A 16,341-nucleotide genomic window follows, 5' to 3' on the forward strand; every position below is an offset into this window, starting at 1 on the left:
CACTAGGGCCAATTTAGTGTTGCCAATCAACCTATCCCCAGGTGCATGTCTTTGGAAGTGGGAGGAAGCCGGAGTACCCGGAGGGAACCCACGCATTCACGGGGAGAACATGCAAACTCCACACAGAAAGATCCCGAGCCTGGATTTGAACCCAGGACTGCAGGACCTTCGTATTGTGAGGCAGACGCACTAACCCCTCTGCCACCGTGAAGCCCTGTATAATATACTGTATTTATATTATTCACATGTGAATAATGCTGTATAATAGACTGTTCTTATATTATTCACTTGTGAATAATGATGTATAATGACTGTATTTATATTATTCACTTGTGAATAATGATGTGTAAAGGACTGTATTTACATTATTCACATGTGAATGATGCTGTATAATAGACTGTGTTTATATATCTCACATGTGAATCATGCTGTATAATAGACTATATTTATATTATTCACATGTGAATTATACTGTATAATAGACTGTATTTATATTATTCACATGTGAATAATGCTGTAAAATAGACTGTATTTATTTTATTCACATGTGAATCAATCAATGTTCATTTGTATAGCCCTAAATCACTAGTGTCTCAAAGGGCTTCACAAACCACAACACAAACCACTACGACATTTATATTATCCACATGTGAATAATGCTGTATAATAGACTGTATTTATATTATCCACATGTGAATGATGCTGTATAATAGACTGTATTTATATTATTCACATGTGAATAATGCTGTATAATAAACTGTATTTATAATATTCACATGTGAATAATGCTGTATAATAGACTGTATTTATATTATTCACATGTGAGTAATGCTGTATAATAGACTGTATTGATAACATTCACATGTAAAAAATACCTAATTGTTTATTGTTTATTTTGAGCAAACTGTGGTGCTGAATTTCACCCAGGCATCAATAAAGTACTTTGTATTCTATTCTATTCTATTCTATTCTATTCTATTCTATTCTATTCTATTCTATTGTAAAGCAATAAAGGAAATGCTATGAAAAAGTATTTAAAACATAGCAGTTTGATAATTTTGAAAAAAAAAAATAATTCATATTTAGATATCTAAAGTATTCTTTAAATCAGAACTTGACTGGTCTATTTCCTGGGGAAGGCGATATAAGAATTGGAGGGAACTGTAGAATCCTGAGTCGGTGTTTCCTGCCGGAAGCATTGAGTGGTGCACCGTCCTTCACAACACAGCGGCTAGAAGGTGAGGTGATTTTAAACTCAAATAAAAACACAAGACGGCGTCAAATGAAGCTTTGCGGTGTTTTTATACATTTATTTTTAAATATAAATGCTTTACGAAAGACACCCCGCTGTTCCTTTTCCTTCTTTTTTTTTTTGCCTTGTTAAATGTCGACTCTTAGTGAATAATTTACTGTAAATTATAAATAAGCAGGGGTGTCCTTTCTTTTTCTCGGCACATTGTTAGCAAACCCAAACAAATCTGATATAAAAATGACCTTTTATCATGTTAACATTTCCTACACTAGATTGTTGCGAGCACAAATGCAGTCAAAGTGAGGAAACTCCAGCTCTAAAAAAGTTACAGCAAACTACTTTTAAAGCTCCGATGATATATATATATATATATATATATATATATATATATATATATATATATATATATATATATTGTTATGGAACTGCATTGTTAATAATGTTTTTCATATTTTGCTTATTTGTTTTTATTGCACCAGATGCACCCTCCTACCATTCACATGATGCACTTTAGCATTTACAAAGGTTGAAAATATTATATGACAATGGCACCGATTTGGACAAGCGGTAAAAAATTGATGGGTGGATGGATGGATACAATTTTGTATCCCTGTGTGTGTGTGTGTGTGTATAGAAGTATATATATATATATATATATATATATATATATATATATATATATATATATATATATATATATATATATATATATATATATATATACAGACATTTATACATATATACACGCATATATATATATATATATATATATATATATATATACACACATATATATATACAGACATATATATATATATATATATATATATATATATATATATATATATGTCTGTATATATACATATATGTCTGTATATATATTGTCCACTCCCTGTATGATCAGTGCCAGAGCTTGGTCCACATCACTGGCAGTAAGTCGGACACATTTCCAGTGAGGGTTGGACTCCGCCAAGGCTGTCCTTTGTCACCCATTCTGTTCATAACTTTTATGGACAGAATTTCTAAGTGCAGTCAAGGCGTTGAGGGGTTCCGGTTTGGTGGCTGCAGGATTAGGTCTCTGCTTTTTGCAGATGATGTGGTCCTGATGGCTTCATCTGACCGGGATCTTCAGCTCTCACTGGATCAGTTCGCAGCCGAGTGTGAAGCGACCGGAATGAGAATCAGCACCTCCAAGTCCGAGTCCATGGTTCTCGCCCGGAAAAGGGTGGAGTGCCATCTCCGGGTTGGGGAGGAGACCCTGCCCCAAGTGGAGGAGTTCAAGTACCTAGGAGTCTTGTTCACGAGTGAGGGAAGAGTGGATGGTGAGATCGACAGGCGGATCGGTGCGGCGTCTTCAGTAATGCGGACGTTGTACCGATCCGTTGTGGTGAAGAAGGAGCTGAGCCGGAAGGCAAAGCTCTCAATTTACCGATTCATCTACATTCCCATCCTCACCTATGGTCATGAACTTTGGGTCATGACCGAAAGGATAAGATCACGAGTTTAATCCACCGGGTGGCGGGTCTCTCCCTTAGAGATAGGGTGAGAAGCTCTGCCATCCGGGAGGAACTCAAAGTAAAGCCGCTGCTCCTCCACATGGAGAGGAGCCAGATGAGGTGGTTCAGGCATCTGGTCAGGATGCCACCCGAACGCCTCCCTAGGGAGGTGTTTAGGGCACGTCCAACCGGTAGGAGGCCTCAGGGAAGACCCAGGACACGTTGGGAAGACTATGTCTCCCGGCTGGCCTGGGAACGCCTCGGGATCCCCCGGGAAGAGCTGGACAAAATGGCTGGGGAGAGGGAAGTCTGGGCTTTCCTGCTTAGGCTGCTGCCCCCGCGACCTGACCTCGGATAAGCGGAAGAAGATGGATGGATTTTATTTTTTTATCAATCCAACAAACCATTACACAACAATACCATAACAATGCAATCCAATTCCAAAAGCAAAGCTGAGCCAGCAACACTCAGAACTGCAATAAACAGAACAATTGAGAGGAGACACAAACACCACACAGAACAAAACAAAAGTAGTGAATATTATCAACAACAGTATCAATATTAGTTATCATTTCAGCATAGCAGTGATTAAAAATCCCTCATTGACATTATCATTAGACATTTATAAAAATTAAAATAAAAAAGAACAATAGTGTCACAGTGGCTTACACTTGCATGGCATCTCATAAGCTGGACAACACACTGTGTCCAATGTTTGCACAAAGATAAAATAAGTCTGATTTTTGGTTCCTTTGATAGTTAAAACAAATTTACATTATTGCAATCAGTTGATAAAACATTGTCCTTTACAATTATAAAAGTTGACATGCTACTCTGCCAGCATGTCAGCAGACTGGGGTAGATCCTGCTGAAATCCATGTATTGAATGAATACACAATCCTTTTGAATTAGAAAAATATCGTTTTTGAATCGGGAATCGCGTTGAATCGAAAAAATCGATATATAATCGAATCGCGACCCCAAGAATTGATATTGAATCAAATCGTGGGACATCCAAAGATTCGCAGCCCTAATATATATATATATATATATATATATATATATATATATATATATATATATATATATATATATATATATATATATATATATATATATATATGTATTATCATTTTAATTTATAACTTGGAGTGTAGACTATGTAGATGAATTTGTGTCTTTTGCTATTTGATTTGATATATTTTTATTTCAAATATTAAAAAAAAACAAGTGTAATCCTGATCCAATACAGTGCTATAGCCTTAACAGCCATTATAACAAAGTGAAAACAATGGAGAATAAAAAACGAAAACAATAAATAAATGAAATGAGCAATGGACTTTCTTTCTTTTTTTATTTTTATTTTTTTACATATTTGAAAATGAGTGAGAATAAGTTTACACTTACTTAATCCCACCGCTTTTCTTTAAATCATAAATTACTGTGAGCTAGAACTACCCGTTCACTGTATGTACAAACTTAATGAACTTGTATATACATAAATGTTAAATCTATACATACATAAACAACACCATTAGCACTCGTGATCATGCAACTGGCATCATGCCACAGCAGCAGCACCACTGCCTCAATGGGCAAGCCCACACTCTACTTCCAAAGCAATTTTTTTTACACAGATATTATGAAGCTTTTTTTTTTTTTTTTGCCTTTGAATTTTGGAAACTGAATTATGGCAACAATTTAAGTGGATAAACATTTGTGAGGGAAAATTAGCGTGTTCCAAAATTCAGTTTGTTAAAAATACTATGTTTGAAAATTAATGTGTAAACAATTATTGTAAAAAAATAATGTTTAAAAAAATTTAGTGCAGACTTATTTGTTGCTTCAAAAGACCCACTTCAGGTAAATTGAGACTGAGGCAATCAATCCTTTCTTAGAACCAGCCAATGAAATGATTGATTCCTACCTGAAGTGAGTCTTATGCACTGATGTTTTTACAAATATTTTTTACAATTAGCGGTAGAAAATGGATGGATGGGTGGGGATAATTTTGTATTCCTGTATAATTTTTTTTTTTTTTTTTCATTTTAATTTTTAACTTGAAGTGTAGACTACAGAGATTAGTTTGTGTCTTTCTATTCATTTTGCACATATCTTTGCATTAAATTCATTATTTTAATTTTTCATTTATTTATTTATTTCAGCCAATGACATAAAAAATAATAATATGATTATATTTTCATTATAATTTAATGTTAAAACAAGTATCTTTAAGTCTTTTTCACACTGAATTATTACACTCTGAATTTTTTAACATTGTATTTCAACGAAACTGATTTTTTTAAACACACAAGTTATTCTTGTATTTTTATTTTCAATGAAATTGTCAGTATAATTTGATATACATGTATAATTCCATACACTGACATTTTCCACACTGATTGTTTTTACAGTAAATTATAAAAGACTGTATTTTACCAAACTGAATTTTAAACTCACACATTTTTCTCACAAGTTTGTATTTAATGATATTCTCAGCATAAATTGATTCAGTTGACACAAAAAAATCAATTACATAAATTCGGTATCCAAAAAGCTTTTGTAATAAAGACAAAAATGTACATTTTTTTTTACACTGAATTTTTACGCACCAAATTTTTTACACTCAACATTTTTTTACACTGAATTTTCCAAACTACTGTACATTTCTAAACACAAACATTTTGCCCATGTATTTGCACAAAAGTATATTGTCAGTATAATTTGATGTAAAAAAAAAAGTATTTTTAAGTCTTTTTTTGCACTGAAGTTTTACACTCTAAAATGTATTACACTGTATTTTAACAATCTGAATTTCTTAAACACACAAGTTATTCTTGTATTTTTATTTTCAATGAAATTGTCAGTATAATTTGATATACATGTATAATTCCATACACTGACATTTTCCACACTGATTGTTTTTACAGTGAATTATAAAAGACTGTATTTTACCAAACTGAATTTTAAACTCACACATTTTTCTCACAAATTTGTATTTAATGATATTCTCAGCATAAATTGATTCAGTTGACACAAAAAAATCAATTACATAAATTCAGTATCCAAAAAGCTTTTGTAATAAAGACACAAATGTACATTTTTTTTACACTGAATTTTTACGCACCAAATTTTTTACACTCAACATTTTTTTACACTGAATTTTCCAAACTACTGTACATTTCTAAACCCAAACATTTTGCTCATGTATTTGCACAAAAGTATATTGTCAGTATAATTTGATGTGAAGTATTTTTAAGTCTTTTTTTGCACTGAAGTTTTACACTCTAAAATGTATTACACTGTATTTTAACAATCTGAATTTCTTAAACACACATGTTATTCCTGTATTTTTATTAAAAGAAATTGTCAGTATAATTTTAAATACAAAAAGATCTTGAGATCTGAAGCCACAAATATTTCTCCAACAATTGTTTTTACACTGAATTTTATAACACGATTTTTAAAGGCACACATTTTGTTCTCGTATTTTGATTTAATGAAATGATCAGCGTAATTTGATTCAGTTCGCAAATTTCCAAACGCAAAAATTTCAGTTACATAAATGCCGCGTCCAAAAACACAAACTAACCTCCATAGTAGGCTGCAAAAAAATGTTTCCTTCCAATTAATCAATCCCCACATTGAAAACATTTTTTTGCTTGTGACTCACCAGCTGTCATCCTGCCGTGAAATCCGTAAGACAGAGACGATGCCATCCATCATGATGTCTACAGCCTGGATGATCTGACCAAGCCACCTCTACCATGTTGTCAGGATTTCTTGCTGCTCGTCACTTCCTGAAGTGGAAGTCTTGCAATAAATCAACCCTTGACATTCATTGGTGTTCATCTGATGCAAAACGGTGGTTTCGAGGACATACCGTCCAGAAGAAAGCTCATAGATGGACAAGAGTTCCCTCATCGAGGATTAACCGGAAGCCAGTATTTACTGAAGCTTTGACATTTGGAGAGAAATCAGCCATAATAGATAGTAGCGGCAGCCACAGCTACAAGCAACTTTATGCCAGCAGCTTGGGACTTGCAAGGACAATCAACGCCACGCTTGACTCTGACTTTGGGTGCCTGGAAGGGAAACGGATCTCCTTTCTGTGCGCTAATGATGCTTCTTATACGGTGGCCCAGTGGGCTACTTGGATGAGCGGTGGCACGGCGGTTCCGCTGTACTTGAAACACCCACCGCCTGAACTGGAGTACATCGTCACAGACTCCCAGAGTGCACTGCTGCTGGCGGGACACCCCTATGCTGAGAACTTGGAGCCCCTGGCACAAAGGCTGGGTTTGCCTTGCATCAAACTTCCGCCTACTTCCAACCTCAGCGCTTTAAACCAAGATGACGTCCAAGACATGGAAGAGGTCGGATCAGAGAGGGCTGATGGACCAGCCATGATCATCTACACCAGTGGTACTACAGGAAGGCCGAAGGGTGTTGTCCATACGCACAGTAGCATCCAGGCAATGGTACGTGATCTCTTTTGTTCTGCTAGAATTATTGTCATTTATTTAAACTATTTCAAACAGAGACGTCCGATAATGGCTTTTTTGGCGATATTCCGATATTGTCCAACTCTTAATTACCCATTCTGATATCAACCTGTAGTAGAAATGTCGGGGATTTAACCCGGGGCCTCATCCCGCTCGTGGTAGCCAATTGCATGTGGTCGAAAAGTCCAAATCTTAAACAGGAACAACAGAGATTTTGTTACAGCAGTTTTAATTATTCACAATCAGATAGTACAAAGTTGGATTGAATCGATATGAAAACAGACAGTGTCTCCGGAGACGAAAGGTGGTGAACCCTCGTGAAAGGAGTTAAGAAGAGCGCACAACAGGCTTGTTCTTCCCTTCTTATTTATACGCTTCATGATTACCTGATTTCTTTCATAACAACTTATGTAACTGTACAATGTTCAGGGTGACTTCACCTCTCATGTCGTGTCACCCCCCCAACTTGGTCAGCGGGACTTGACCTCTTATGTCGTGTCCTTCTCAATGTATCTAGGTGAAAGTTACCCAAAACAGATTTAGGACAGAAATTAGCCACTACATTCGTGGAATTAACACATTATATGCCTAATTTTGTTGTGATGTCCCACTGGACGCATTAAACAATGTAACAAGGTTTCCCAAAATAAATCAACTCAAGTTATGGAAAAAAATGCCAACATGGCAATATTTATTATTGAAGTCACAAAGTGCATTCTTTTTTTTAACATACCTCAAAACAGCAGCTTGGAATTTGGGACATGCTCTCCCTGAGAGAGCATGAGGAGGTTGAGGTGGGCTGGGTTGGGGGGGGGGGGGGTTAAGGTGGGGGGATAGGGGGGTACCGGGAGTGTGTATTATAGCGTCCCGGAAGAGTTATTGCTGCAAGGGTTTATGGGTATTTGTTGTGTTGTGTTTATGTCCTGTTACGGTGCGGATGTTCTCCTGAAACGTGTTTGTCATTCTTATTTGGTGTGGGTTCACAGTGTGGCGCAAATTTGTAACAGTGTTAAAATTCGGGTGAATGGTTTCCCCGGGAGATTTTCGGGTGGGGCACTGAAATTTGGGAGGATGAATGTCTCAAAACAAGAAGATAAAGAAAAAGAAGAAGCTTAGATGGATAGATAGTACTTTATTGATTCCTTCAGGAGAGTTCCTTCAGGAAAATTAAAAAATTATCGACAACCGTGTCACCACGGACTTCAAAGGCGGACTCGCACACATTTACTGGACTTATGCAGATCCCAACTACAGATCAGCAGGTACCATAAGGTAAGAAACGTTTCTTTTGCATAATATTGCGAAACAAAACGTCATGTAATGTTTTACCTTATACACACACCATAAAAATTAACTAATAATAACTTGTATGTTTTATTTGCTGACAATCTATCAAGCGGTGCAGCTTCATAGCTTACAAAAGTTGTACTTAAACATTTTGATACATTTTTAAGCGCCGTGTGTAATTTTCTATATTTTCAATGGAACACATACAGTAAAATGTTGGTGTTGTTTACCTGAGTCGTATTGTGTTCTACACGTATCTCTTGTGTGTGACTGCCGTCATAGTGCAGTCCACACGTATCTCTTATGTTTGACTGCCATCTACTGGTCACACTTATCATTTCACCATGTACCAAATAAAATGGCTTTGAGGTCGGTAAGCAAAAACTAAATGATTCCCTATATTAGATGCACCAGGTTGTAAGGCGCATTGTTGAGTTTTGTCAACAAAAAGGATTTTAAGTCCTTATAGTTCGGAAAATATTTCGCTTTATAATCCCACGATTCGACTAAATGTTTAGATAGGTAGTCAACTATGAAAATAGTGGTTAATAGCAGCCCAAATATAGTGTGTGTCCTAAATGTTCCCAACATTTTAGAAGCCTCACGTTGTCATTTGTCATTTCCCACAAAATATATCAGGCGTGAAGGAGAGAGGTCCCCTTCATTAACACATTGAAACATATTAAATCGAATCATGTTTGTGAGTTCAAGAAATGCGTGGAGACATCTCCACATCAAAACACACACACACACTCACACACACACATACCCGTCTAAAGTATCTGCACTTTGATTAGCATAATTCCTCTTTTGTTCCAGTCTGGCTTTCTTAATTAGCACTAATTTATGCCATTAAAGATCTCACAAAGATGTTGCTGTGTATTTTGAAGTCAAATTGACCCACTTGTCCATTAGTGTGGAAAATCAAATCATTCCGAGTGAAGTCAGATCTTCATTTGTCTGCTCGATCCGCCGTGGCCAGCGAATGATTAAGGGAGGGTTTTCTTGGTACACAGCAATTTCAATTTACAGGAAACATTCTACCACCTTATTTTGATCAGGGACAGAGAACATAATTGCCCATTTCCTTCTCAGTGCAGCACACATTTCATTTGCACCTCTGATCAAATTGTCAAATATAAAGAGGCGTAGGAGAGTGTTTTAAAAGTTGTTATGACGGCAGGTAGGGAAAGTGGGTTCTCATATAAAACTTTCTGGGATGACTTTATGCAATATATTGAAAATATGTCTGTGGTAAGTAAGGCTGCACAATTTTTCAGAAAAAAAAAAATGTATCGCCAAAATTGCGAATTGATTTTTAATATTTAGATTTTATGCATATAAATGCATAAAGCTGTAGGAATAACGAATGAAAGAAGACATGTTTCTTTTAGACTGTCAACGTATTCTTGTCTCCTGGTGCCACACATTACAACAATATGCAATAATTAACTTTTGAAAATATTTGGCATTAGGCACGAACTCCGAGCTTTTGTCTACATCAGTGGGAGGGAACCTATGTCTCTAGAGCCAGTTGTGGCTCTTTTGATGACTGCACCTGGCTCTCAGATCAATCTTAGCTGAAATGACTTAAAGGGGAACATTATCAGCAGACCTATGTAAGCGTCAATATATACCTTGATGGTGCAGAAAAAAGACCATCTATTTTTTTAACCGATTTCCGAACTCTAAATGGGTGAATTTTGGCAAATTAAACGCCTTTCTGTTTATCGGTCTTTTAGTGATGACGTCAGAATGTGACGTCGCCAAGGTAACACACCCACCATTTTCATTTTCAACACATTACAAACACCGGGTCTCAGCTCTGTTATTTTCCGTTTTTTGACAATTTTTTTGAAACTTGGAGACATCATGCCTGGTGGGTGTGTTGTCGGAGGGTGTAACAACACTAACAGGGAGAGATTCAAGTTGCACCACTGGCCCCAAGATGCCAAAGTGTCTGCCGCCAGACCCCCATTGAATGTGCCAGAGTGTCTCCACATTTGACCGGCGATGCTAAGACAGACATGGCACAGAGATGTATGGATAACCTGCAGATGCATTTGCAACCATAGTCAACAAAATCACAAAGGTGAGTTTTGTTGATGTTGACTGCCAGCTAATCGATGCTAACATGCTACGCTAATCGATGCTAATATGCTATTTACCGGCGGTGCTAAAGCAGACATGGTACAGAGATGTATGGATAACCTGCAGATGCATTTGCAACTATATTATGTTTCTATTTAATGCGAAACAAACACTTACCAATCGACGGATTTAAGTTGCTCCAGTGTCAAGAGATGTGAAAGTCCTGATCGTTTGGTCCGCACATTTTACCGGCGATGCTAACGCAGCTATTCGGCCATGCTATGGCTATGAATAGCGTCAATAGCTATTCGCTCAATAGCTTCAGTTTCTTCTTCAATATTTTCATACTCCAACCATCTGTTTCAATACATGCGTAATCTGTTGAATCGCTTAAGTCGCTGAAATCCGAGTTTGAATCCGAGCTAATGTCGCTGTATCTTGCTGTGGTATTCCCATTGTTTGTTTACATTGGCAGCACTGTGTGACGTCACAGGGAAATGGACAGTGTCTTCGCAGAGAGCCGAAAATAAGGCACTTTAAAGCTTTATTTAGGGATATTCCGAGACCGGTAAAATTTTGAAAAAAAAACTTCAAAAAATACAACAAGCCATTGGGAACTGATTTTTATTGTTTTTAACCCTTGTGAAATTGTGATAATGTTCCCCTTTAACAGGATACGTAATTAATTATTCCGCTGGTAATCGCAGTGTTAAAAATAACGTTCAAAATATAAAACATCCTCATGCAATTTAATACATTTGTCCGTTTTCTACCGCACCTGTTCAAGAAGTCGCATTAATGCTAAGATGTATTTCATTTATTATTGGTTAGCTTCAAAATAACAATGTTATTCAAAAGAATGAGGTCCTTATTATACTCTAAAAATGTTGGTTTTACTTAAAAATTCATGCATTTAGTTGTATTCAGTGTTAAAAAACAATTGTATTTATTTAATTAGATTTATTTGAAAAAAATATATGTATTTATTATTTATGTATGTATTTATTTATTTATTTATTTTCTACATTTATTTATTTCTTATGGAAATACATTTTAAAATGTTTGCCTTTCATGGCTCTCTCAGCCAAAAAGGTTCCCGACCCCTGGTCTACATCATACCCGGGCAGATTAAGGCCTGTCAAATTTTTCAATCTGGTCCGCCGGGCAATCCCAAAATATTTTTTTTTAATCTTTAAAATGGAAACTGTAGCTGCCCGTTGTGATGTGCAGTGATGTTTTCAAATGACAGTAAGTCTTGAACTATACAAAGTATTTCAATCGTTGGAATCTGCTCTTTTGCATGATATCCTAGTTACTATGGTAATATCCTAGTTACTATGGTAATGTAAGCGTTTCCACAGAGTGTTTCCAGAACGTCCACCCTGAAATGTGGGTGTCAGGGACAGACGCGGAAGGAGGTTTTTACAACAAAGTTCTAAAGCTTAGCGATACATCAGATACATCAGATTATAGGTGGGTTTATTTTTTACCCTTCGCGTTCATATTTGGCTGTGTTTTCTGCATTTTTGTTGCATTTTGCTTGATTGTAAAATATGTCGATGGAGAGGGGGTGTGACGTTCATATGTTGTCAATATTCAGTGTTTTATCATTCATAGCTGTAAATCCCACATTCTTAATTACATGTACATTCTGGGTGTCTCATTCAGTAAAACAATGTAAAATTCCTTTCCATTTTTAAGGCGGTCTATCATAAAGTTTTTAGCATTTAATCAGACATTATTGGAAAAATGGAAAAATATATCACTCTTGAATCAACACAGTAGTTAATACTATGATCAATGTTAATTTAAAACTAAATTTGGGATATAAATATAATGGAAGTATAATTGTTTGTATCAGAGGTGGGTAGTAACGCGCTATATTTACTCCGTTACATCTACTTGAGTAACTTTTGGGATGGATTGTACTTCTAAGAGTAGTTTTTATGCAACATACTTTTACTTTTATTTGAGTATATTTATAGAGAAGAGACGCTACTTTTACTCCGCTCCATTTATCTACATTCAGCTCACTACTCGTTACTTTTTTTTATCGATCTGTTAATGTTTGTTTTGGTTTTTCAAAGTAGGATTTACGCATGCCTGCGTTTCACCAATCACATGCAGTCACTGGTGACCTTGGACCAATCAAACAGAGCCAGGCGGTCACATGACCGTCACACATAAAACCCGACTTAAACAAGTTTAAAAACTTATTGGGGCGTTACCATTTAGTGTTCAATTGTTCGAAATATGTACTGTACTGTGCAATCTACTATTAAAAGTTTCAATCAATCAATCAAAAGTGTAAAGGAAAAAAGACACTTTTTATTTCAACCGTACTTCCCGTCAAAAGCCTAAAGACTGATCGCACAGTTCCTGTCTTCACAATAAAAGCGCCGCTCCATCGCGCCTGCGCTAACAAAATAAGAGTCTCCGAAAGCCAGCGCAAACAAGCTAGCAAGCTACGGAGTTTGCCGCCAATGTATTTCTTGTAAAGTGTATAAAAAGGAATATGGAAGCTGGACAAATAAGATGCCAAAAACCAACCACTTTCATGTGGTATTAGACAGAAAAGAGGAACTTTTCTGTTTAATACGGCAAAAGGTGGACGTTATCAGCACTATACTGTCTGATTCCAATCAATGCAAGTCATCAGAATCAGGTAATACACCAATTTATATTCCTGTCTTCATGAATTTTAGGAATCTATGTGTTAAACATGCATGTATATTCATTAAAACACCTTCAACGTGAAGATAAACGACAAAATGAATAAATATAAATTATATACTGTATATATGTATATATATATATATATATATATATATATGTATATATATATATATATATATATATATATTATGTGTATGTATGTATGTATATGTATATATGAGGTAGATGACCTCGACTTGGTCATTTATTAAGTAATTTATTAACGTTGAAATACTTATTGGGGTGTTACCATTTAGTGGTCAATTGTACGGATATTTCACATCCCTTTACTGTGCATATAATTGAACAGTATTTATGTTGTGTACAATGTGTATTTATAATATGTTGTGAAAAGGAAATTTCATATTTTTTGGAAGCTCATCTTGTACTTGACCTTGTTTATAGGTTTAGGCGCAATAAGTGTTCAACTTCAGGCTAAACCCTTTAGGTCTGCAACATTTTTTTATTTTATTAATGAATGTATAACTGTTTGTTTATGAATTTACATCTGTTTGTTTATGTAAAACTGTTAGTTTATTTTGTTGACCATTGACTGAAGAAATGATATACTAATTGTGAGGTTTTGTATTAGTGTTCCTAAAAATAGATTTACCGACCCCCAGACACATTTTTTTCCTCTAAATTTGGCCCTCCGAGTCAAATTATTGCCCGGGCCTGTCTTAAACTAAGAAAATAAACAATAAAAACTACAGGGATCATAATGTAATAATGATTAGGGCTGTGAATATTTGGGCACCACTCGATTTGATTCTTGGTAGTAACAATCCGATTCAGAATCGATTCTCGAATCAAAATCAATCCTTTTTTAGTAACGTTGGGTGCCAGTTCTATAATTACCTACGTTCCTTCATAAGACAGATTACTGGCTCTGATAAGTGTCTGTTACTTCAAAGAAACATGGTTTTCTTTGATACAATTCTACCTAAGCCTTTACTGAAATGGCTGGACAGGACAGATTTTTAAAAAATCTAAATAAAACCTTTCTTTTTTAATAATTTTTTCTTTTTATCAATTAAGAATCATGGCATATCTATTTTTTGCATCAGTCCCGCCGTCTTCTTTTTCTTTTCTTTTTCACCCTTTCTTATCTGCTTGCCTTATGGTCCCCTTACACATTCAAGATTGCTACATGTTTGTCTAGTACAGTAATTGGGGAGCGAAGTGTTTAAAAAATCTCCTGTCTTATTAGTAAGGTTAGTGGTTCTTAACCTTGTTGGAGGTACCGAACCCCGCCAGTTTCATATGTGCATCCACCAAACCCTTCTTTAGTGAAAAATAAAATGTTTTTTGTTGATTTAATGATGTTACTATATTAAAGAAATACTAATAGATATATTTTACAAACAGAAAGTTACGGGAACGTACACATGATCCAATGTTTACATCTCATTGTGCAACATGTAAATGTTTTAGTGGGACCTAATTGCGATATCTGAAAGGGGTACAAATTATTTCCAACCCCACCTTGTACAAAGCTCATGAAAAACAATGTTTTTTGTTTTGTCTTTGTAAGCGTGCCAAAACACTTACATTAGAAAATAATCTCATGGAAATGATAGCTGTCATTTAATTATAATAATAAAACATTGAACTTGTTATTTAGCCAGGTTTGAATGGAGGCTCCTTCGAACCCCTGAGGCCGACTGAATGAACCCCTAGGGTTTAATCGAACCCAGGTTAAGACATTGTGACTTTTGGTATTGGTGTTCCTGAAAAAAAGAGACCCAAACACACATACTGTACAGCAGATTCGTACAGTATATATCATTTATACACACATTCTCTCAATGTGGCCCCCGAGTCAAAATATATTCCCAGTTCTGATGCAGACTGTGGAGAATGCATATATTTTTAAGAGTTCTTTCTTTATTCATAGTCATGTTTAAAGCAGCTAATATTTCCCCATGTGTACTCTTTATGCTTGTATCTTATGTCCGCAAGTAAACTCTGTGCTTTACTTTGAAGGCGTTGGAATGTGGGAGTATGACATACTCCCTTTTTACCTTATCAGCATTAGAACAAAGAGGGTGTATTCCTTTCTGGGCAGGGTGGGGGTTGTTCTCGTATTCAGTAAATTGTCTCTTTCCGTTTGGCTTTCAGATCGCTTCTGGATGCTGGTATTACCGCATTGAATTGATTAACGTGGACCCCGACTTAAACAAGTTGAAAAACTTATTCTGGTGTTACCATTTAGTGGTCAATTGTACGGAATATGTACTGTACTGTGCAATCTCTGTCTTGATGGTCCTTCTTACCCAACATATATATCACCTGAAAGAGTTTGGGATTGACCAGTGACTTTTATCCCCTGAGGGGGAAGACTGGCAACAAGACCAAACCGAACCCAACTGAAAACCGTGTCACAAAACCGCGGTAGGATCCAAACCGTGGGTTTTGTGAACCGTTCCACCCCTAAAGTGTTAACCGTGTCAGGATACAAACATTAAAATGTTCATTTGTATTCCCAATGCTCTGAGAAGACAAAACAATCATTTGAAATAACATGAACAACACTGACCTAATTATATCAACCACAGGGGATATTATTTCTATATTCCCGATTATGATCATCGTGCTGAGATACTTTCAGACTCATTGCAATCAGGTTAATTACTGCAGCAAATATTCAAAACATTAAGGATGAACAACACATTTTAAAAGCGACTGCCGTTGTTTTGAACGATACCAATAAGGTTAGGGCTGCATCCATCGACTATTTTAGTAATGTACAGTTTGTTTGATAATTGAGTTAGTGGATAAACAACATCTTATAGCCTCAATGCATATTCTAGGAAAAAATAGAAATAAACAGTTTTTGTGTGTTGTAACTTTCATTCTGTTTTTCTTCCTTTAAACATGTGCATTGATTAAAACTACAAAATATCATATACAGTCGTGGTCATAAGTTTACATACACTTGCAGCCCTTTGAGACACTGGTGATTTAGGGCTATATAAGTAAACATTGATTCATT

The 16,341-nt window shown here is 35.8% G+C and overlaps 1 protein-coding gene across 4 annotated transcripts in view; it reads left to right on the forward strand.

Annotated features, from left to right (window-relative positions):
* The first annotated feature begins 1,156 nt into the window (after positions 1-1,156).
* Positions 1,157-16,341, forward strand: part of acsf3 (acyl-CoA synthetase family member 3) — a 119,054-nt gene continuing 103,869 nt past the window's right edge. For all 4 annotated transcript variants that reach the window (XR_009804301.1, XM_061887523.1, XM_061887525.1 and 1 more), the window contains exons 1-2: positions 1,157-1,238; positions 6,425-7,229. Coding sequence is in view for 3 of the 4 variants with exons in the window: in XM_061887523.1 (XP_061743507.1) it covers positions 6,516-7,229 (714 nt within the window). In the remaining variant the exon portion in view is untranslated. The remainder of the gene's footprint in view (positions 1,239-6,424; positions 7,230-16,341) is intronic.

This window comes from Nerophis ophidion, linkage group LG25, assembly GCF_033978795.1.
Source record: "Nerophis ophidion isolate RoL-2023_Sa linkage group LG25, RoL_Noph_v1.0, whole genome shotgun sequence".
Lineage (NCBI taxonomy): Eukaryota > Metazoa > Chordata > Actinopteri > Syngnathiformes > Syngnathidae > Nerophis > Nerophis ophidion.